The sequence below is a fragment of the Mercenaria mercenaria genome, chromosome 1, assembly GCF_021730395.1.
Source record: "Mercenaria mercenaria strain notata chromosome 1, MADL_Memer_1, whole genome shotgun sequence".
In the NCBI taxonomy this organism is placed as follows: Eukaryota; Metazoa; Mollusca; class Bivalvia; order Venerida; family Veneridae; genus Mercenaria; species Mercenaria mercenaria.
The window spans coordinates 17,253,336-17,277,320 of NC_069361.1; the positions used below are offsets into that span (position 1 = coordinate 17,253,336).

Sequence of the window (23,985 nt, forward strand, 5' to 3'; positions counted from 1 at the left end):
AGCTTTTCCAGCTTAAAAGAAGGGAAGCCCATGGATTTATTTTAGGCACAATTGCAGGCAACAGGTTAGAAACACCAACAGCTGACCAAGAAGAAATGTCTTGCTCTGGACTGTGACAGCAATGAGTGGCAAATGATTCAAGATCATCCAGCAGCAGAGACCAACTAACAGTCTTTTTAATTGTGATTATTTGTGTTACAAGGTCAGATTAAGCTGGGAATGTCACTTAAATTTTAGCTGACCTGTTACATAGTAAAATTAAAAAAGGCAATCTTTTGTGATTGTTTCGTCCGTCGTCCATCTGTCCGTCCGTCGTCCGTCTACAATCTCTTGTGAACATGCTAGAGACCACATTTTGCAATTGATTTTAACTTGCACACAATTTGTATTGGCATAATAACTCGGTTCCCTTTGAAAACTGGCCAGATCCCATCATGGGTTCCAGAGTTATGGTCCCTTAAAGGGCCAGAATTTGCTATTTTGGCTTTTGCAGCATATGAGACTTTATCTATGGTTTGATTTGATACAAACTTGCAAAATATCTTTAACAACAATATATCTATGATTCCATGATGAATCTCTCAGGTCCAATCATAGGTTCTGGAGTTACGGCCCCTAATTGACCCCTGAAAGAGCCAAATTTGATAATTTTTACCTTGTGAACACGATAGAAGTGACATTTTATATTTGATTTTAACCACAGATACACACAACTTAAGTCACAGTAAGATCTCTGTTCTTTTTGAAAACCGGCTAGTTTCCATCATGGGTTCTAGAGTTACTGTCCCTGAAAGGTGCAAAATTTTCTGTTTTGACCCTTTCAGCCATATAGAAGTTTCATTTGTGCTCTGATTTGATACAGACTTGCATAGAATGTTTATCTTGATGATCTCTAAGCCAGATTCGAAACTGGGTCATGTGGGGTCAAAAACTAGGTCACCACTCAAATCAAAGGAAAAGCTTGTTAACACCCTTGAGGCCGCATTTATGACCCTATCTTCATGAAACTTAGTAAGATTATTTATCTTGATGATTCCTAAGCCAAGTTTTAAACTGGGTTATGTGGGGTCAAAAACTAGGTCACCAGCTCAAATCAAAGGAAAAGCTTGTCAACCCTGTAGAGACCATAATTATTTATGACCCTATCTTCATGAAACTTGGTCAGAATGTTTATCTTGATAATTCCAAGGCCAAGTTTAACAGAGTCATCATAACTGGGAACCCTCTTGTTATAGGTTTGAGTTGTATAAATAATCTAGGATTCTAGTGTGTGTTCCAGTAAGAGTATCATGTAATTTTTCAATCCAGCTGCGAATGTCATGTTAGCGATCTTTGGTCGTCATGGCTCTCTTGTTCAGTATGTGCTTAAATTGTCTTATTATAAAACTAAGGATTAATGTGCTAAAAACATGTAATTTTCTGTAAACTAGCAACACAAGAGTTCAGAAAAGAGAATTCCTGCCACTAATGTTCCTCATCATTTGTTTCTTAATGGTAAAAATCGTAAGAGAAAGCTCGGTTATTGTTTCGGTCACTTTTTTGCAATGAGAAAGTGTTGTTCATAGAGGCTCTTATCTCTATCTCCTACATCAACTTCCTTGAAACCCTAAAAACTTCGGCAAATATTTGTAGATGTTTTACATTGCTTTTTTCTAATTGACTTATACGCCTCTTTTATTTTCTTGTATCATCAATAATGTATGATGTTTGCAATTTGAGGGGAGACTCGCTAGCTGTTTGTGACAAAACTTTATTCCCGAATTCATTGTTAATATCTTGCTACTGGCATGTTTTTGTAGATATTTTGTCCCCAATTTTATCGTTTCATTCATAAAAGTTTGTCTGGTGGTCGAAATTTTGAGGAAGACATGGTTGTAAAACTTTTACTTCTATCATCTTTTTATTAATATTGCTATAAAGTTTGCACTCATGATGTTGTCTGAGTGGGGAGATGGGTGTAAACATTTCATTGTAATTTGTAAATGCCCATGTCAAAGCCAAAAATGAAAAAAAAAACACGCACCAAACCAATTTGATGGAAAATTATAGACCTGTATTATGTTATGGTTTCATACTATCTTCAAGATTCATATCTAAGATTCATTTATCAGATTTGAATTCAAGGCAATTTTTACAACTCTCAACCAACCATCCTCGACCTAAGAGCAAAAATACCCAAGACTTTCCATTGATCAAACAAGATGACATCCATGATTTTTCTGGCAAAGAATACCCCCAGTAACTTCCATTGTGGTCAAATTCCAAAATTATCTCGAAAAGAGACTATAGGTATTTGCAGATTTTGATAGCTCCCTATCACAGGGGTTCTAAAAATTCAAATATTCTACCACATGCAGTCCCTATCGCCATGACATGTGCAAAAAAAGCCTTTGCAAGATTCAAAATGAAATCTGCATGTCAGCAGTACAGGCCTCCTTAGGCAGTTTAGGAGCTTATGAGGCAATAAAAGTAATACCTGAATAAACAAATTAGAATTAAGGTGATCTGTCAACCACTTTCTATGATGTTGATAGATGCATGTTTCATTGTTTGTATTTTATATGGCACCCAATTAAATTGATAATGAAATCAACATTTTCTTATTTCCTTAAAACTGGATGATTATTAATTCACACTTTTTCAAAAAACTGAATAATTTATGTTTGCAATGATAAATTGATTTGTGGTAAATTTACAGTGCAAGTTGCTGTAGGGTTTGTTGTTTTGATGCAAGTTCATTTTATTTGTAAGAGGTTGTGGCTCCGTTAAGTTGGTAATATGAGCTGGTTTATTGATTTGGAAGATCCACATCTAATCAATGTGGAGGAGTTGTCTGTTTCTTCATGACATTTTTTGTGCAGATCTAGTGTGTGTGTGTGTTAGCTTCCTTAATGTGTCACTGGTAACCCATATGGGCAACTCCTCCAGAAGACTATTAGTTTTTTGTTGTGGGAGGGTAGTGCAAGATACACAAAACGCTCTAATTACGGAAGCTTCCTTGGTTCTTCAGCATATGCCACTAGTGTAAAGTACTCATACATGGAACTGGGGGCTTGAATTTATGATTCAGACAGACCATGCACTTCATAGTGACTGCTGTTACATAATATGGGTTTACAGTGTCCTATTACTGGTGTGGATTACAGTTGAAACCCTTCTAGTCTTCTGTCAAAGGAAAGGAGCAGATTTACATTATAGATTCATTTTAACATTATTTGATACTTAATTGATCTCTTTTTAAAAAGTGACAAATTACATTAACACATAAAATGATAAAAAATGTAATAAAACATTTTCTCTGAAATGGTTATACCTATCGTATTGTAATTTTAAGACATAAATCAAAATATATTATGTAAGAGTTTAACAAGTAGATGACATGTATATGATAACTAGATAATTACCTGCAGTGAAAAGGTACAGTAATTACTGCAATGCCTTAAACTTTGACAGCAGATGCTAGCAATAATTGTCATAAAATGTGAAAAATCTACACCACAGGTCATATGTCATATATAAGTTTATTTACTTTCTGTGAGAACACTAGGATAGTTTTGACTTTACATTTATTTTGTTGGCTTTTCAAAAGTTTCATGTTTGATTTTAATAGCAGATAAGAAAACAGATTATGCAAGTATCACAGAATTTGTATTTTTTCACTGTTATTAAACTGTTTGTTTTTAACAGGATTAAGTGCATGTATGTAACAAGATTAGGAAGAGTTAACTGGATTTAAAGATGAGAGTGTCCCAATATCTAATATATTAATAAATCATTGAAATTTTTATAACAGGATTAAGTAAATGAGTTCTGTAACAGGATTAAGTAAAGGAGATTTACCTATTTCATGTAACTGTATTAAGTAAAGGAGGTTTACCTATTTCATGTAAGAGGATTAAGTAAAGGGGATTTACCTATTTCATGTAACAGGATTAAGTAAAGGGGTTCTATATGTTTTATATACCAGGATTATGTAAAGGAGTTCTACCTATTTCATGTAACAGGATTAAGTAAAGTTTTACATCACTATAAATAAGTATTTTTTTTTTTTATGTTACGGGGGTAAGTTAAATAAGAGGAATAAGTAAAATTCTTAAGTAATGTAAATGAGTTCCATATATTTTATGTAATAGGATTTAAACATTTTATGCAATATTAAATTCATTTGAGTGCTACCTAATTCATGTGAAAGGATTAAGCGGACATTTCATTTATTTCGATTTTAGTGCCACCTATTTATATTCAGGGTGAGATTTGTGTGGAGTGTTTAATTTTAACATATGTACAATATGATTATGTAATGTTCTAAACATACTTACATTGTACTTAATCATATTTGTAACAGGATAAAGAAACATAATGTACTTGAACTTCTGTTCAACAGGATTTAGAAATATATCAGATTCTGTACTTAAACATCTGTGTAACAGGGTTAAAAAAAAAAATTCATGTGACAGGTTGATTAACAGAATGCACTTAAACTTTTATGTAACAGGATACACTTAAACTTTCATTTGACAGTATTTTTAAACAGAATTTACTTAAACTTTTATGTAACAGGATTAAGAACCAGGTTACTTAAACTTTTATGTAATATTATTTTAATATTATTGTAAGCACAGAATTATCAACTACAGATTGTGTGTAAGGAGAAATTGAATGGACTGTTTTATAGCATCATTAAGGCAATGAAGTAAATGCAATAAATGATTGATACAACTGTAGTACCAGTTAACAATAAACTTACATGATTGTTTAATACACAATAACTTTTGTTTAAATTATTATATTGCAGAAACTGAGTGAATATTCAATATTAAGAATCATGTGTCAATAGTGCAGCTATTTCTACTTGGAATTACTTTATTTGGAAGTTATATTCATATAATATTGACTGTATGTTGTATTATTTATGGTGTGATGAAGAAGGGTTATTGAATCTTGATGTAGGTCAACGTCACCCTTATAGATGTACTGATAATTTCATGTTAATCAGGCTGGTTTTGAATAAATAATGGGAAAGCAAAGTTAATAACTTTAATTTCTAGTTTTATTACTGTCTTTAAATGAAGCAAAACTTGTTCACAGTAGCGTTGTCTGCACTGTGTTGCGGTTTGTTATTGAAGGATGCAGGTTAAAAGATGGCTTTTTTGCTCTTTTCAGTTAACATGTTACCTTGTCAAGCATGTGTTAATAGAGACATTAAGATGCTTTACATGTACATTGTCTTGCCAATATTTCAAAATTTCATACAGTGTCAGTTTTGATTGATAACAAAATTTTAATGGGTTTTTGGTGCAATATATTAAATTTAAATGCTTCAGTTGTCATAATTTTTAAAATGACAGTGCATTGTGGGTGACAATTTTATGCTTTATGCAACCATGAAATTAGTTTTGATGTAACAGAAAGTGATTCCATGTACATATAAATAAGAAACGAATGTATATGTGTACTGCACTGTAGCTTTATATTTAACCTTCACTTTTTGAGTACCAGATACTTTTGTAATAGAGTTTTTTTCTGATGTAAATATTATAAGTCACTGCTCCAGATATTTTAAAGACTGCGGGCAGTTTGAAAATGATAAGTCTTGTAGTGAGAGTAATTTGGAGAAAGTCTGCCTAATAATAAGAAATAGTATAACATTTTCATGAGAAATACTTTTTGCAAAAAAAAAAACACTTTGATATCGGATAATGAATTAATAGGTTTTTTTTTTTTTTTAATTCTATAGGAAACTGATAAAAAAACATCATTGTTCCAAGAGAGTTATCAAAGTTTAGTTTTTCAACATAATTCAAGTAAAGATGTCATTTAACAAAGTGTTGGATATATATTGGAAGAATTCCTCATAAGATTTCCCAAATTTTGATACAATTATAAGATAATAATTTATACAAAATATGTTTAATAATATAGGTGCCAAGTAATCTCCCTTTGGTCACACGGTGGGATGTCCTGTCAGTGGCTAGTTATTGAATGGTTTATGAGTAATAAAGGGCAATAAACCATGTATTACACCTTGCCATAGACTCATAACAGGTGTCAATGTTTCATATTTACCTGTTATATGAAGGTCACTGTCTTATTTTCAGTCTGGACTAATGTGTTTATGTTTTTTAATTGTCTGTGAAGAAATGTGATATATTATTTTGTGCATTTTGGAATTTACTGAAAATGGAATTATTGAAGGGTGAATCAGTTCTAAAACAGTGCAGGAAGTAGCGTACAAGTCAGTAAATGAACCTGTTGATCATTTTACAGTTATATGTCTGCAAAAAACTAAAAAAAACTACTCAGATGGAACAAATACCAGGACTGTAAAATGTTCTTCTTCTTTTAGGAATATGTATAATACAGGACGCTAATTATATTTATGTCAGAGTTTTATGTTAGGTATATGTAAGAAATGAGTTCATTTTTAAATGGAAGTTGAAAAGAAATATTTCTACTTTTGTATGTCATGATAAGTTTTTTGTATGAAAGCAGTTTTGTGAATATGGTAATTCAATTATGCTTATCGGCTGAAATGTCAAAATATATATCCAAAGTCTTATTTTCCTCCGATTCCTGAAGGAATTACATTCTGCATGGATTGTTGAACTTTGTCGTTGTCATTCAGCTCAGTCGGAAAAAGTCAAATTTTGTGGATTATTGAAACAATGATATGACATTACCTACGTCAGACTTAACGTTATATCTAGTTATTATTCTGACTTGGACCAAAGCCGTTCAAAATTCCATAAAATATTTGGACGAATTGATCTGATATTGTGGCACATTCTTGGAGAAAAGCTCGTAATTTGGCGAAGTCGATACAAATTGAATCATTCATTTCTTTACTACAGCAGTAAATTTTCCATAAGAACACATCTATTCGAATGATCTATTTTCATTTCCCGTCTCATTTGATTTTCTTCTATGAAAATGCATTCATAGATGGCGATAAAGAAATTTACTCAGAATTTCTGTAATTTCGGCTTGTATCGGAAATATTTTTGTTGCCATCCATATTGACTCCCAAGTGGAAAAAGGAAAAGAAATCATGGATGGGCATCTTAAAACACGGTGCATGATAAAAGTTGATGTATGTAGATTTCTGCATGTTATTTTCCATCAATAATAGAGAAACTCGTCACTGCTACTCTGGGCTGACGTTTTCGCTCTATCTCGGTTGGGAATATCCATATAAATGAGGCATTTTGGTGTAAATATCTATAAATTTGTGCATGAAAATTGATGGAAATATGCTTCACATGTCCATTAGGAGCAAATGTAGCTACAAGTGTTTTTATTCCATATTTTGAGATCAATGGAAAGAAGAGCAATAATTTGATGGCATATATTAGATTTAGCTGAAAGCCATAAAGGGTAAATTAATTTGAATATGAAACTTAATGGTTTTTTATTCAAATGATAGTTTTAATTTTGAGAAAAGCTTGTCAAGTTGAAGATGTTCTGTCCTACATCGTAAGTATAGAAGAGAAAATTGTAGTAGGTTAATGAAACAGTAACAAATGAGGAAATCAGATCATACATTTATTAATTGTTTCACTTCTGATTGGAAGGATTTTGTTTCTTTTATAAAATTTCTTTCAGATCATGCAGTTTTCTCCTAAAATTAACAAATTACCTCAGGTTTTTAGTCCCCTACTGGTTGAAAACCAGTTTCGGGGACTATAGGAATGCACTTTTCCGTCATTCCGTCCGTCCGTCCGCAATTTCGTGTCCGGTCCATAACTCTGTCATCCATGAAGGGATTTTAGTATTACTTGGCACAAATGTTCCCCATGATGAGACGACATGTCATGCGCAAAACCCGGACCCCTAGCTCAAAGGTCAAGGTCACAATTGGAGGTCAAAGGTCAACAGGGCTTTTTTTCCTGTCCGGTCCATAACTCTCCCATCCATGAAGAGATTTTAATATTACTTGGCACAGATGTTCCCCATGATGAGAGGATGTGTCATGCGCAAATCCCTGACCCCTAGCTTAAAGGTCAAGGTCACAATTGGAGGACAAAGGTCAACAGGGCTTTTTTCCTGTCCGGTCCATAACTCTCCCATCCATGAAGAGATTTTAATATTACTTGGCACAAATGTTCCTCATGAGGAGACGACGTGTCATGCGCAAAACCTGGACCCCTAGCTTAAAGGTCAAGGTCACAATTGGGGGTCAAAGGTCAACAAGGCTTTTTTTCTGTCCGGTCCATAACTCTCCCATCTATGAAGGGATTTTAATATTACTTGGCACAAATGTACCTCATAATAAGACGATGTGTCATGCACAACTTTCAGACCCCTAGTTCAAAGGTCAAGGTCACACTTAGCAGTCAAATGTTAACATAGCATGAACAGGGTCTGTTTCGTGTCCGAGTCCATAACTCTGACATTCATAAAGGGATTTTAATATCACTTAGCACAAGTGTTCCCCATGATGAGACGACATGTCATGCGCAAATCCCGGACCCCTAGCTCAAAGGTCAAGGTCACAATTGGGGGTCAAAGGTCAACAGAGTTTTTTTCCTGTCCCGTCCATAACTCTGCCATCCATGAAGGGATTTTAATATTACTTGGCACAAATGTTCCCCATGATGAGACAACATGTCATGCGCAAAGCGCAGACCCTTAGCTCAAAGGTCAAGGTCACAATTGGAGGTCAAAGGTCAATAAGGTGTTTTCCCTGTCCGATCCAGAACTCTGTCATCCATCAAGGGATTACAATATTACTTGGCATAAATGTTTCCCATGGTGAGATGACGTGTCATGCGCAACACCCAGTACCCTAGCTTAAAGGTCAAGGTCACACTTTGAGATCAAAGGTCAAGAGGATTTTTTTCCTGTCCGGTCTATAACTTTGTCATGCAAAGCAGGATTTAGATATCAGTTGGCACAAATATTTCCCAGGATGAGACAACATGTCATGCGCAAGAACCAGGTCCCTAGGTCTAAGGTCAAGGTCATATTTAGAGGTCAAAGGTCAAATTCAAGAATGACTTTGTAAGGAACATTTCTTCTTCATGCATGGAGGGATTTTGATGTAACTTGGACCAAATGTTCACCACCATGATGCACCCTTGTTTTTAGAATTACGTCCCTTTGTTGTTACTATAAATAGATTTTATTGTAACTTTTTTATTACTGGCGGTAGAGAAAAATCGAGACCACTTTTCTGTGGTACAGCATGCATGTTACATCCAATTTTTAGGTGTATTTTGACCTATCTCTACCTGGTAAAGAGTTTCTTGTGGACTTATATTATATAGATTTTTTTTTTTTTTTTTTTTTTTAAAGATTAATTTCCCTTTGTTGTTACTATAAATAACTTACATGATAACATTTTTATTATTAGCCAAAAAAAATCAATATGAAAACAACTGTGGGTTTTTATATATGCACATTTTAATCCAAGTGTGTTGTTATCACATATTGTATATGTAGTACAATATTGTTTATACATCATTGACAGATATCAGTTCATTATGCTATACTGCAGTAGAGAAAATTAGGTGCCTTCCAGAAGGGGACTTTGTATTGCATGGCAATACTTCATTCACTTGTTTATTCTTGTTTGACTGGGCTATTTTTATTACCACTTCACGTGCATGGGTCAATTTGAGTCCCTTCCACTTCTAGTACAAAAAAATGCTGTACAGTGCATTTTTATTCATTTTGTACAGTACCATGAGATACAGGTAAATTATAGATTGTTAAACAAGGGAAATAAGCTTTTACAAATTGGCATAAACAGAAATTTTGATAATATACTGGCACTTTTATATCTATCAGACTGGCATTACATAATTTCTCATTACTTTTTTGGCCATAGACATTCAGCTGTTAAAAATGCAGACAGAAATTGCTTAAATTGATACTTTCAATCTAGTCAGTTTTGGCAGTCGATCTTTCCTTCGATAAAACAATTCTGCTAAAACAATTCCAATACTCTTTGCAACTTTAAGTCTAGACTTGTATGCCTATTGATATACAAGATGGCAAAATCATTTCTGTTTGTTTCTCTGAAGGCAGTTTCAAAGGCTTCAACTTTTAAAGCAGTTAATTGAAAATCTTTTTCCCATAATTATAATGTTCAAAGATATATTTGCTCTGAAACGCTTATGGGAGGTTTAGATGTTGATTATTTAAAAGATGACTGTTTTTGGCAAATTATATGATATTTTGCGTAGTCAGACAAGATCATTTTTTCCTTGGATACCCCATTAGGGAGAGATGTCTTTACTCTTTGTAAGGCAGAGCGATAAGTCAAATCTCTCGCAGGAGAATTGTGATGACTTCGTATCAATAATGGTGATTAATTTGACAGTTCCAATCAGTCAGGTCCAAGTTTTATCTACAGATGTTAGGGTATACAAATAAAGGAATATGTTGCAAATATCGCCATTATACGCTGATGTGATGTACCATGAATAATGTAGATAGAACTCGCTGCCGACGTGCTGATTAATTTGATGCGAAGTGGTCATAGAGTCAGGGGGATTCTGTCTTCTCTGTGTTTCTGTACGTTCCTTTATAGGGTTGGCCAGCTTCTGTAAGAGCTATGGTCTGCCTTTAAATTTGTTGATACATCAAAATTGGTGCATCAGTTAACTGTTGACACAGAATTATACTAAGCTGTAAATGTTTGTCCCGATTAACAGAAAAAAGTCTGCCTTCTTTTCGTCATTTCTGCTAATAGCTGTATATTTTGATCAGTATGATAAAGTTATGAGATATAAAATTATTGACTCGATACATATCTATTTCAAATATTTCTGCAGTTTTATACTTAAGTACTTTTTGATTGGAGTACTTTTTGTGACATGATGACAGAATGTTTATCGTCATATTTTTATGATTTTTTTTTTACCAATAAAATTATGTCAATAATACCAAGAGGGTAAATTTGAATTTTATAATTTCTTCAAGTAGACAGTTAAGGATGTAAAAATCATTGGAAGATTTGTGAATGTTGATCTTTTGCCAGTAGAGACAAACGTTATTGTGTGTTTATGAACATTTGATAAGTTCTGATTTGTCTAAAGTGATAAAAAACGTAAACAGTGAAGGATTCACATGGGAGTGCAAGTTATGATGCAAACATTCATGAAATCGCAACAAAAACTAACGTCATTGGTCCCGTGAGAAACCGCTTTTTATAACTCCTTCATGACTATAACATTTTATTTTGGAAATAAGTACTAGCAATAGCAATTTTACATTTTAGAATGCATGAAATGATTGCATATTAAAGACATAAGGATAAATACAAACGCTTGAAAGGACTATGGTTTAAGAAGAAGTTGGCTCTCGTCAGAGTTATCTGAAAATTGGATACTGTTTTTCTCTACACATTATTTAATACTAAGTGGCACATTTTTCAGTAGGTGAGGATTGATTTCATATGTAACATTGGAATTAAATGTTTATAAATAATTGAAATCAATTAATATGTCTTTTCTACTTTCAGATACTGTTGAGATCTGGGTCCCAAGATAGGCCAGGGTTCTACAAAGGACCAGAAATGTATCCCCAGGGTGGGACTGACGGTCCTGGTATGGGACAGTTTGGACGCCCTGTAAACTACCCCATGTCTGGCTCACACTTTATCAACACGCCATATATGCAACAGCCGCTTTCTATGCAAGTTTATCATCAGCAACAGCAGCAGCTTCAGCAGCAGCAACAACAGCAGTTCTACCATCCTCATCAGCAGCAGCAGTTTCATCATCAACAGCAGCAGCAACAACAGCAGCAGCAGCAGTTCTTCCAGCAGCAACATCATCAGCCACCAATACAATACCAACCTCATCAGTATCATTACCTCCAGCATTCACACTCTGCCCCAGGATCACCAGCCAGGGTCTTGTCACCACCACCAAGAATACAGTCCCCGCCCCCAAGAATGTCAAGGATTGCTTCCCCTCCTCCACCATCACCATCAATGTCAAGATTATCAGCAATGTCGCCGCCTCCAAGTGCCTCTTCCTCTCCAGCTGCCTCATTCTTTGCCAGGTAAGAATTGCAAGCCATCACATTAAAGTATAAATTTCAGTCACCAGCTGAAATGATTGTACATTTGTCAGAATTTTTTCAGCATAAAGACAATACAACAGCAGGAAAGTAACTTGAGTGATGTTCTTGGATTCTTTCCAGTACAAACATGTGTTCTACAAGTAACTTCCCCACTTGACACAGTGGTGGATCACTTGTTCTACCTTGATTTAACAGACATTTGTGTTGACAATCTCAACATATATTAAGCAGTATTCCTGTTTACAGTAGAGGATACATCTAAAAAAAGATGTACTGCCCTATTTCACTGAGCTTTAACCACATGTGGAATGTTGTGGTCAGTCTTTGTCCAGTATCATTGCTACATCTATCTTTATAATGCAGACCTTAAATATTGGTTGAATTTTTAATTGCTGGGCTAAATCACCATGGCACTCACAGTCTGGATTCAGACGGTATTTGTATGTAGGAAGTAACTTCTGAGGCAATCAAAATTTTAGTTGCCGTAATTATGCTCCTTTTTTCTCAGAACATAAATAATTATTTAGTGGTTATGATGAATCATGCTTATTAAACAGCCATCTTTAACCCTTTACCACACAGAACAGAAGCCAAAGTAACCTCTTTTACATAACACTGATAAGTGATAATCAATAATCAATAATCGGTATATGGCTGATAAAGGTGACTGTCTTATCTGAACAGAGGTGTTGGCATTATTTTATGATTACACACACTTATGTTAAAAATGTCATTATTTTAATATTTTCTGTAAGTTTGACATTATTTTTGTCAATATAAAGTTTGTAGCAATTTAAATTCTCTTTCCGATGATACAAAATTTATTGTAGTTTCTCTTTGAGTTTCGAAGATATAAAGTGTTAAAGTACGGGAATATATATTTTTAGGCATAAAATTCTGTTTTGGATTACTTTCACATTGAAATTCATATACAATTTCATTTTGATGTTTGAAAGTTTGATTTATAGTTAATAGACTTATCTTCCGAATCGGAATCGGTAAGTATTTATATAAAAAAACAACCATCAAACTGAATAACACTACAAAAATAACGGATCATAAAATTTCTGAAAGTGCAAAAAGATCGCTGAGATCGAGACTCGTAACCGACTACAGTATTCTTGTGCTAAAAATTAAAAATTTTAAGATAATATTACGTAATATTTTGATGATCAAACGTCGGTACATCACGGGTGACTTCCGCAGCAATTAACTCTTGGGGTGTCATAAAATATTTGAAAGCCGCGGTCCTTCTGTTTTGATTAACACTTCCCGTTATGTAAGGCCATAAATTCCAAGCCATCGTATACACAAATTGTTGTTTAGGGGAAATCCGCATGTATCACGCGTGACCTTCATGACCTAACACATTTAAAATACTTTGATGTTAAATGGGTGTTATTTTTAGAACGAGGAAAGCCCGCGAACCGGCCAGTTGCAAGCAGTTTTCTCAGTAATTTTCCATGACGTAGCGTCGTGCACATGTAGGAAAAAACCCCGGTGTCTTTCTTTGCAAAGTACTCGATAAATTTAAATAGTAACCACATGATCTTGTACGTAAATAATGATGACGAAATCCCATATTTTGAGTTAGTAAACATCCGGAATTTGTTTCTTTAGGAAAAGAACGAAAATAAAGCGATTGATTATGAGACACGGGATAAAACGATTCTGTTCAAATGGCCGTTAATCGGTATAATACGTTTCTATCGGGGAACCGATAGACTCGGGTCAATACGTTTCTGTTCGGTAATCGATAGATACGGTGATAAACGTATCCATGTGGGAAAGGGTTAAACATTATTTTGATTAAAATCATTCTTTTAAGTTGTTAAGTAAAATTTGAATTAAAATTTGAATTAAATGAAACCTATCTCAAGATCAAGAATAAGGCTTTCTTTAAGAAAATGTGCAATTTGAAATTACATCTTTTGTGTACAGTCCAGGTGATTAGTTTCAGAAAAAACAAGCTGGATGCTTTGGATTCTTACTAAGAAAGAAAGTGTCAATTATCAAAGAATTTATGAACATATGGTTTTTGCCTTTTAAAAAAGAGTTATTGATTTAAATCTCCCAATTTACCATGTGGCTTGATTTCAAAATTCAATTTTCTCTGTAAATGGTTTCTGTAATGAGGGTATAAATATCAATTACTATCCATTGCTACACACAGGTGGCTAACGATTGTTATCCATTACAAATTGCCAAGCTTTTGTGACACCTCACTGTGATATTATTTAACCTTAAGATATGTAATTTTTTTGTAATTTGTGATATTTTCTTTTTGATAATCTGTTTAGAAAGTAAATGTACAATAAGACTTCCTTTTGAAGTCATTTTTTTAATTTACGCATTTTGTATTTTACAATCGTTTAGTAGTCCTAAGGCAAGCAGAAAAAGGTGGTACGGGGTAAAGAAATAACCACATTCGTACTTAAATCATCATTATACCCTTCCCTGTCTGAAGTTTTATAGTAATTATATGAATCTATAATTCATCTCACATATTCTTGGTTTGGTCTTTTTTACCCACAATTTGCAAATTAATGTATGCAGCTTATTTGTAAAATGTTTTTATTTTTTATCGCAACAAAATTACTAAAACTGAATGTAATCTGTTTAGAAATCTTTGTTTATTGAAACAGTTTCGTTACTTCTGTTAATTTAATGTTGTGAAGAAACAAAAATTAAAACTTAAAAGTGATTTAATTATAATGTTGCGGAGTTTTCTTCTTTGTGAATAAACAAATTGGTAGGTTTTAACAGTGAATGTTTTACATTAAATGAGGGATGACGTTTCATTCATTTTTCTTCCATGGCGTCACTTTGTGATCATAAGGTGTAACTATCTGCCTGTGATTATTGACTTTATGAATGGATAACTTAAAAGAAAATATTTAATTTGTAAATTTTTACATAGTAAGAGGTAATTCTCACCAGAATAACGAAAATGTTATTTCAGTAATTGCATAATATCTTAATTGCGATCACCCATTTATGTGCACACCACTTTCCACTTTCTCAAATTACATATGGCACGGCAGATAATTGTGATTAAATAATACTAAAAGTTTGCTTAATTAGTTTGGATGAAACAGTAGTGTTAAACTGACTTAAAATGTTAACAAAATTAACACATTGATACAATACTGTGAAATGATTTTTATTCGTGTAGGACGAAATTTTGCGTATTTTGCGCTAGAACCGATGCGCAAATTTAAGACCGCGCTATTATGTTTTAATTTACTTTTTCATTTATAAATTGAAAATGCACAAATTAAAACCCGTGCGAAACAGTCCTTTTTCACGTTTGCGCGAAATTTCATGCCAGCGAATTTAAATGATTTCATAGTAATTAAAGTGGAACAGTCAAACTTTGGTATAAAAACCATGTTTGGGAGAGCTAAAAATGGATGCATTGGTCCGATAGTAAAGCTGTCAGACTACCAAATCAGGGGTTTTGACTTCGATACTCCACTTCTTAAAAAGAACATTAGAAAAGAGTCCTGTGTATGGGTGCTTTACATCTGGCACTCTGTCGAACCGGGGAAGTTTTTAGAATTTGAGCATTTTTCAATTTTTTTTCCTAAATAGACTGATGCTTTCTGGTTTAATTTTCTCCAGTTTGTTTTACCTTGTCTCTTTTAAACAAGCTGTGATTAATTTGAATTTCTCTTTTTTGCATTTCTATGTAAATGTCTGTAAAAGCTTTTGATTAATTTGAATTTTAGTTTTGCATTTTGAGGTCAGAGCTGACACAGCAAATTCTCTGTATATGCAAATCTGCTCAAAGATGAATTCTTGGTTCTTAAGTTAAGCCGCAAATTAAAGAGGAATCAATCGTTTAATATTCTAGTTTTGTTTTCCCTGGATTTTCAAGCATCTTGTTTAACCATGTTGATTGAAAGAAATAAATCCCCTGTTGAACATGAATAAACTTCCATTTATGCCCTTTAGCTGTTGTAAATCTACTGGCACGAGCCCTGTAATTAGTTAAATTATCTATATTTATATGGTCATTAAATTGTTCTGTTTCCTTCCTCCCAAAGGGTATAGGCTTTATTGTTACATTTTTATAGATTTTACATTTCATGCACGCGATCACTTTATCGTAGCAATTCTTCATTGCATAAAAGCGTCTTTTATCGCAGATGATAATTCAATATTGCTCCCATTAGCATTCCACTTGTAGCGTCTCGAGTGCGTTTTGCCAAAAAAATCAAAACAGCTTCGGAAGACACTATTTTCTTTAATTTCGTTCAATTTTGACGTGAAAGTTTCAATATTTGGGCTCTTGAAAGATTGTCACATTTTGCCACTTTTAAGTGTTTTGTGTGTTTTCTTTAATTTGAGTTTCAATAAGCCGACTATTTGATTTATCCAGAGGGATGTAACAGTTACATAGCCGTGTTTGCCTTGATTCTTCCTCGATTCAGTTTCGTCTAATTAGATCTTTTGTGCTAAAAGGAATGACACATTATTAAGTGTCTTTTAATTTGTAGTATTGGTTCTCATGGAATTTCTTCACAAGAGTTTTGATTAAAATCCCTGTATGAAATCTTTTAATTCATTTAAATTAGAACTCAGTGGTACACAAAAAGTAAATAATTTGATTTAGTTTAAATCTTTCTTCATCATGCACAGGTGTTTGCTGCAACAAGGAGGAAATGACTGCAAAATGATTGAGTGACAGTGTGTTTTCATAAACTTAATTTTTGCTTTAATTAAGATGTAACACTTTAAAAACAAAGTAAATTGCAGACTTTGGTTTTTTACCTGATCAGTCTGTGTCTGCAGCAAGTAGGGAAATTAAGCTAAAATTAACGATTTAGTATTGGGTGCCATTCTTTTAAATAAATTACTTTTTGCTAATATAAAGATGTAATACTAAAAAACAATATAGTAAATTGCACCATTAGAAAAAGTGACTGTAAATAATTGAATGACTTTGTTCTCCTTAATGACTTTTTCAAGTTCTTTTACCATTTTGCTTTGATTGAGATGCCATACAAGAAAGAAACAAAGCAAAAAAGCATTTTTTAGGTAGCTTGAAGGTGTATGTGGTTCAGATGCTGCTGTCAGTAAACAAACTTTTAGTGATGATTTTTGCGCTATAGAAAAAGAAATTGATGATCAGTCATTTAATACAGCATCGTTCACTAAGATTTTTTACCTTGACAGTTTAAGGTTTTTTAAACCAACAAGATTATGCAATGGTTTCACTGCAGAAGAGAGTATTGGAGAAAGAAAAGAATTTCTTCCCTTCACTTAATAGCATATTGCCTTCTTGATTAAAGTAGCTTCATTGTATTGGTTTGACAAATAAAAACATTTCCAACTGGAAGTATTTATGGCTATTTCAGGCCATTCTTTTTAATTGCTTTGGTCTTTAGAAGCTGTTTACTTAACAGTTATTATTACTATGAATCATAGGAAATTAGGCTCAACAAGTCTTTGGCAAAACCTGTCAATAATTCCATGAGAAAATGATATCAAATTACAGGTGCTGTATTTCTGTAGTTAATCCATAAAAATAATTACCACGTAAATCTTTTTTTTTTTTTTCAAATCCCTCAGAAACTCTCCAATATTGGAGGTGAAATTGACATGGCAAAACTAATTCCCTTGTTTGAATTGCTTCATAATAAATGAAAAGTATTGTTTATATGCCATTTATAAAAAAAGTAGTTCTATAATTGTTGGGATCCTTGTCGGAAATATTGAGCAAAATGTTGGTGGCATTGTAACGATTTTTCATCTACGAAAAAACAATAATATGATCCTATATTGACAAATGCATTGTTGGAGCGGAATTATTAGTGACTGGTTATTGTAGCAGAAATAAAAGGGGCATGATTATTATTAATAATTTACAGAATTATAGAATATCAAGTGCTATAAAATGTCAATAGATTCATACACAAAGACATATTAAGTAATTATTCTGTCACATAATATGTAAATTTCCAGTTTTTCATACAGAGTGCAAGTGCATTTTCAGATATACTGGTGAAATATGGAACTACTTTTTTTTTTAGGAGTAGAAATAAGAATTAACGATTCTCAGACCTGCTATAAAGGTGTCAAAGCAGTAAAAAGGACAGTGTAGGCTTAAATATCAATGCTGATGTTACAGAAAATTAATGCGTTCCCGACTAATTAGTAAAGAGATAATATTTTTTAACTGTATATTACCCTCAAGCCTCTGGCGGCTGAGTCACAGTCACCCGCCTTTCTATCCTATTTCAACTCTTGAAGACCTAACTGACAGCTTTCTCATGATAACTTTATTTCAGCTATTAATTTTCACTAGGAAATGACCAGAGCAATTAAGAAGAATGTTTATGGTGTCAATTTCCATGTTTTCTGCTATAGATCATGTGATCAAATGTCCAGTGGCAGTCATCTACTCCTATCCATATAGGGAACTAAGGGATTACCAATTATTGGAAAACGTGGAAAGTAGGGATATGTATTGTCCGAGGTTGATATTAAATGGTGGAAATTTATGATCACCCTTGTTATTATGCGTGGTTTATGACATTGGTTATATCTTCGAGTTGATGCAGTATGCTGTCTGAATCATCCTGCGCATTAATCCAGGAGATCGGAGAATTCTCGAAGAATTATGGTTCTAAGGTGCCGAGGGTTAAATGAATAGAGATTGGACGGGCTTTTGTAAAGCGTTGCAGTAGTATCTAGAAAGATTGTGGCAATAAAACATGAATACTTATTCTGCCTATAATCAACAGAAATGATACTTTATTGTTGCTGAGTTTTAGGACCCAATTCAACTTGTTGCATGTACTGTTTACCGTGAAAGCATAATACAACATTTCAAAGAAATTGGCGCAATGATTTCCATGTTTCTGTCCATAAATGCAGAAATCCTTGAAAGAATTTTAGATTCTTTTTTTATTGATATAATTTGCTTTCTTCTTGGGTTAAATGCAAAATGTTACATAATTAAAAAATACATTATTTTAGTCAAAAGATCAGCCTTTTGGTGACGGGATGGATCACTAGCTGCCAGTCTAACAATGATTTGAGAAATTCGTCTATATAAGCAAAACACCTTGAATTAAATGAAGGTATAGATATTTTCTACTTACTCTGTGACTACATGTGGTCAGTTTAAAAATGTTTTTGTCAAAATGCACAAATCTTTCCATCCAGGAAAACTGAAATAAGTTCTGTTCCATTTCTTGACCATATTTACTGTCTTCACCATTCAGAATGAGTCACAAACAGTTTCTTCTGTCCTTGTCCAATTTTGGTGCTAGTGACAAATTAGGGGCCACAGGTTAAGCAGCACAGCTCAGTGACGTTACCACAGGAAAATGATGACATGGAATTTTTTAATCAGTCATGACCAGTGGAACAAGAGAGTTTACTCCACAAACTTAATGAATGTGTAGGAAATGGCTGCTTCACAATCAGACTGGAATGACATGCTTTCATGCTTCTCCTGATACCATTGGAATTTGACAGTCTGAATTACCAGGATCTTTTAACTTGATGTTTTTCCCACAATTCAATTTGCACTGAAGCCTTATGGGACATATTGACCACAGGAATAGGGTAATCATTGGCAATTAGATACAAAAGCTTTCATTTCAATGTGTATTCCTTTTTTTCTCCCAGAGAAGGATGAGTGACAGAGGGTTCCATTGTTTGCCTATTGCTGATAAATTAAATTAACATAAAAAAAACATCCGTATTGTTGGAAAAAACATTTATTTCTTTTACTTTTACACTTAATTAAAGCTTTGTTTTAGCAAAGGATTAGAATTTATAGGTTCAAACTAAAGACCACTTCCTGGGGAAAAAAAGAACCAACACTTTTACCATAACAAGGTGGTATGAAATGACTGTTGTGTCAGTCTCAAAGCATTATCTATGTCTAAAGAGTGGCTGACTATTACCTTCTTGCTGATTATTACCTGTTGGCTGACTATTACCTGCATCAATGCTTCTCTTTGGTTGCTGATTAAGATGCTCCACTGAAGTTACTGGAAATTCTAGTTTTCATTTTGTAAATTTTGGATACTTTAAAGTACCTTTATATGAGTCAAAATTGACCAGAGGCAATAAATTTATTGTCAGTTTTCATATTCTGTCATGTCTCATTTTGTGTCCCATAATCCCATGGTGATTGATGGCATCAAAGACCTGTGGTATTGTCAGAACTGACCAATCAACTCCCACTAATTGTAAGATATGATTTGTCACAATGGGATGATTATTTCGAAATTGTGTTTGGAATGGACACTCTATTAGGATGAATGACAGAATCTTTGTTTTAATCTTAAGATAGTGTCACTGCTAATTGAGAAATTAGTATTGTGTCTGTATCTGTGACTCAGAATTTTGGACAAATTTTAGTGCAAGATGCATAAATGCTTTAGCAAAGTTTGAGTACTGATGGTTTCAGACATTGTTCACATCATGTAGTTTTTGATTTAGGATATTTCTAAGAAGTTTTTGATTTAATTATAGATGCTTTTAAAATACTGTAAAATCTTTAATATTTGTTAGGAACCAAATTTCGTTGATTTTGTGGTTTTGTCAGTCCATGAAATTGGAAGCACAATGATCTAACTTTTCCTATCTTTCATATTATACAAGTTTAAATCCACGAATTCACATCCCTACGAAAGAGCCTTTTCAGCCCAAATTACGAAATTTCATGCAAAAAGTTAAATGATTACACAGTCAGTTTTTCACATTTATCAAGATCATACAAGCAGCCAGAGATTTTTGCAGTTGTATTAACTTTGGTAATTCCAGATATTCAGATAGTTATTCTGATAATTCTACAGAAAGTAGGATGTTGAGTTACAAATATTCTATACATCTTCAGTAAATCATTATATCTGAAAAATCAGTGTCTTCCTTTACTGAGCATCATGGTGTGCCATATAGCCAGCCTGGCTCCAAACATGCCCTGAAGAAATCATCTGCCTTCTGTCATAGTGAGCCTCTGTAAATAAATAAATTAGTATCATGGCTGCCCATAGGTCCAGTGTCTCCTAGGAGTTAGATATTCAATCAGTACTTTCAGTGATTTGATTTAATTGCTGGATTGATCTTATTGTCCATTACTTTCCATTTTTATTGCCAGACTAGTCATGTCTACAGTAGTTCAATATTTAACTCTTCAGAGTGAGATTAATTTTAGACACAGTCCATGCTGGTGTCATAAAATCTGCAAATTATGATATTTACACACAATTTTTATCATCACTGGGAAACTTTTGATTTTGAAACTTCAGAAAGATTGTCTAGTTTGAGTTTCTTATCTGATTTATTTGCAAATTATTGTGTCAGATTGTTCAAGTAGCAGATGAAATGAAGAAATTAATGAAAGTTATCTCCACATTTGAAGATTTGTTTGCAGAATGCATTGCAGAATTTATTGATGCTTTAACTTTGGAAATATTAGATTAGATTGTTATTTGATGTTACGGGCATTATCTCTGTGATCTGGAGGACTCAGTCATGCAAGGACTTTAACTAATATATCTGTTGATTGATTAGGTCCTAAAATAGGGAAAATGAATATCTTTGATTTCTGTGTGCAGGAAACTTGTGTTTATTCTAAATGTAGGAATTGGTACTTGTGATTTAAGTGACTGAAAGCAAGAACATAATGAGGAAAAGGTAAGCTAAATAATTACTATGTGTGCATGCATATCAGTGTAGTTAATTTATTATTTTTCTGAAAATACACAAAATTTAAGTCTATCAGAATTGGAGTTCATTATAGAGACTACAGATCTGCAGTAGGGCATACTGGTGTGCAGTCCAGTGCAGTAGGATTTACAAGTTTAATTGCAGGATTTACAGGTTTAAATTGCAGTCAAGTTACATGAAGATTTATAGGTTTAAAGTGAAGTCACAAGAATTACAGCTGTAAGTTTTAGTCAGGTTGTTATAGTGCTTACAGGTTTAATTGCAGTCATGTTGCAAAAGTCAAGTCGCTGTAGGAATTACAGGTGTAAGTTTTAGTCAGGTTGTTGTGCTTACAGGTTTAATTGCAGTCAAGTTGATGTAGGATTTAGTTTGAAAGTGAAAAGTCGCTGTTGGAATTACATGAATTACAGGTATAAGTTGTAGTCAGGTTGTTGTAATGATTACAGGTTTAATTGAAGTAAAGATGCAGTAGGATTTATAGGTTTAAAGTCAAGTCAAGTCTCTGTAGGAATTACAGGAGTAAGTTGTAGTCAAGCTGTTATAGTGCTTACAGGTTTAATTGCAGTCAAGTTGCTGTAGGAATTACAGGTTTAAATTGCAGTCGAATTGAAGTAGTGTTTTCAGTCAAGTTTCAATGCAGGTTACAGGTACTAGTAGTCTGTGTTCAGACCCCATGTTTTGTTCACAGGAGATAACTCCCGAGGGTATTCAAATTTTGTATAATTATGTCCCATTTCTTCTAAAAACACTAGATAATCGGAGCCAAGACTGATGAACTCAGAATATATTACAGAATTATTTTTTTTAAATAAAAAAGGATTATCCAGTCAATAGACAGACTAAGGTTCAAGTTGCAGTAGAGGTAAAAGGTAAAGGTAAAGGTAAATTTTATTTACCGTCGCTTTGTGAAACAATTAACATAAGCTCTGTAGAGCTTTTGAGCGACCCTATTTTAAGAACAGTTAAAACTAATTATACCCTACCCCCAGCAATTTGCTGGTACCCATTTACAGCTGGGTCGACTGAGGCAATCGTGATAAAGTGCCTTGCCCGAGGACACACTGCAATGGGAGTAGCCAGGTTTCGAACCAGGGACCTTCACGTCCGTAGGAAAGCGTCTTAGCCCTCTCGACCACTGCGTCCAGTAGAGGTCAATATAACCATACCTGTTTACAAGTATTCATCTCAGCTAAGATAACTGTTAACAGATTAGTAAAATTCATAATGTTTTTTTGAAATGGCTAACAACAATTGATTAAACATTATCTTTTAATGATTGATGATTGAAAGAGGAGACCCAGTAGATTAATGGTCATGATATTGCTGAGATTTGTAATTGATGTACAACCATGTGACTAGCTTCTTTATTGGATTTTTAATTTTTCTGAGAGCAAATATTGCTTTGAGCTCAGTACTGTGGAGCATACAAAGTAGTGTCAGAAGTGTGTTAACTTAATATGTTGCTGTCAATGAAACTTTTCATGTTCATACTTACCTTAACAGATTATAAAAATTTCCTTTTACTTGTTTACTTTTGAGTGCTGCATATTATGTTAAACATGGTTATAAACTTGATTCTGAACCTTGGTTCTATCTGTACTTCAGCTTTTAGTGTTGTAAAATATCCTAAGTAGATAATTAAAGTTTTCATTACCATTTTCAAGATTCTTTTATTACTTAACTTATAAGTTAATTATGTTTGTGTTGACATTATTATGTCACAATTACCATAATCTGATCATAAAATGGTTTTTCGGAAGCACACAATGTTCAGATAATAATCAATGAGCAAAAGTGACACTTTTATTACATGGTCAGAACAGAGCAGAGCATGCCTCTTAACTAAGGTCGTTATATTTTTTAAAATCAAGGGGAATAAATCTTCTAGCACAAAGACATGAGTAAATTTGAGTTATCTTTCCCCCATAGTATGTGTTCCTCCTCTGATAGGCGAAAATCAAAATGCACAGTAAAAATAAACTTTTAGGGGAATAGATTCCCTTTTAATAGACTAAATGAAGAAATAGAAAAAAATAATATGATTATGTTTGATATTGACTAGCATTTGGCTTTCTTAATGATTTTTCCCCAAACTTGATGCATTTTGCTTGTAAATGGGCGTCTTGAATGATAAAACTTTAAAGAATTATTCACAAAGATGAGAAATATTTCAAGACTGAGAATCAGCAGGAGAAGATTGAATGAAAAAAGAGGAAAAATGAGTTTTCAATGGTCTGTGTGCTTATCCCTGGCCTC

General features: G+C 33.4%; 1 protein-coding gene across 8 annotated transcripts in view; it reads left to right on the forward strand.

Moving 5' to 3' along the window:
• Nucleotides 1–23,985, forward strand: part of LOC123544879 (kinesin-like protein KIF26B) — a 245,457-nt gene that overhangs the window by 152,360 nt on the left and 69,112 nt on the right. For all 8 annotated transcript variants that reach the window (XM_045330972.2, XM_053540938.1, XM_053540943.1 and 5 more), the window contains one exon: nucleotides 11,468–12,012. In XM_045330972.2, coding sequence (XP_045186907.2) covers nucleotides 11,468–12,012 — 545 coding nt within the window. The remainder of the gene's footprint in view (nucleotides 1–11,467; nucleotides 12,013–23,985) is intronic.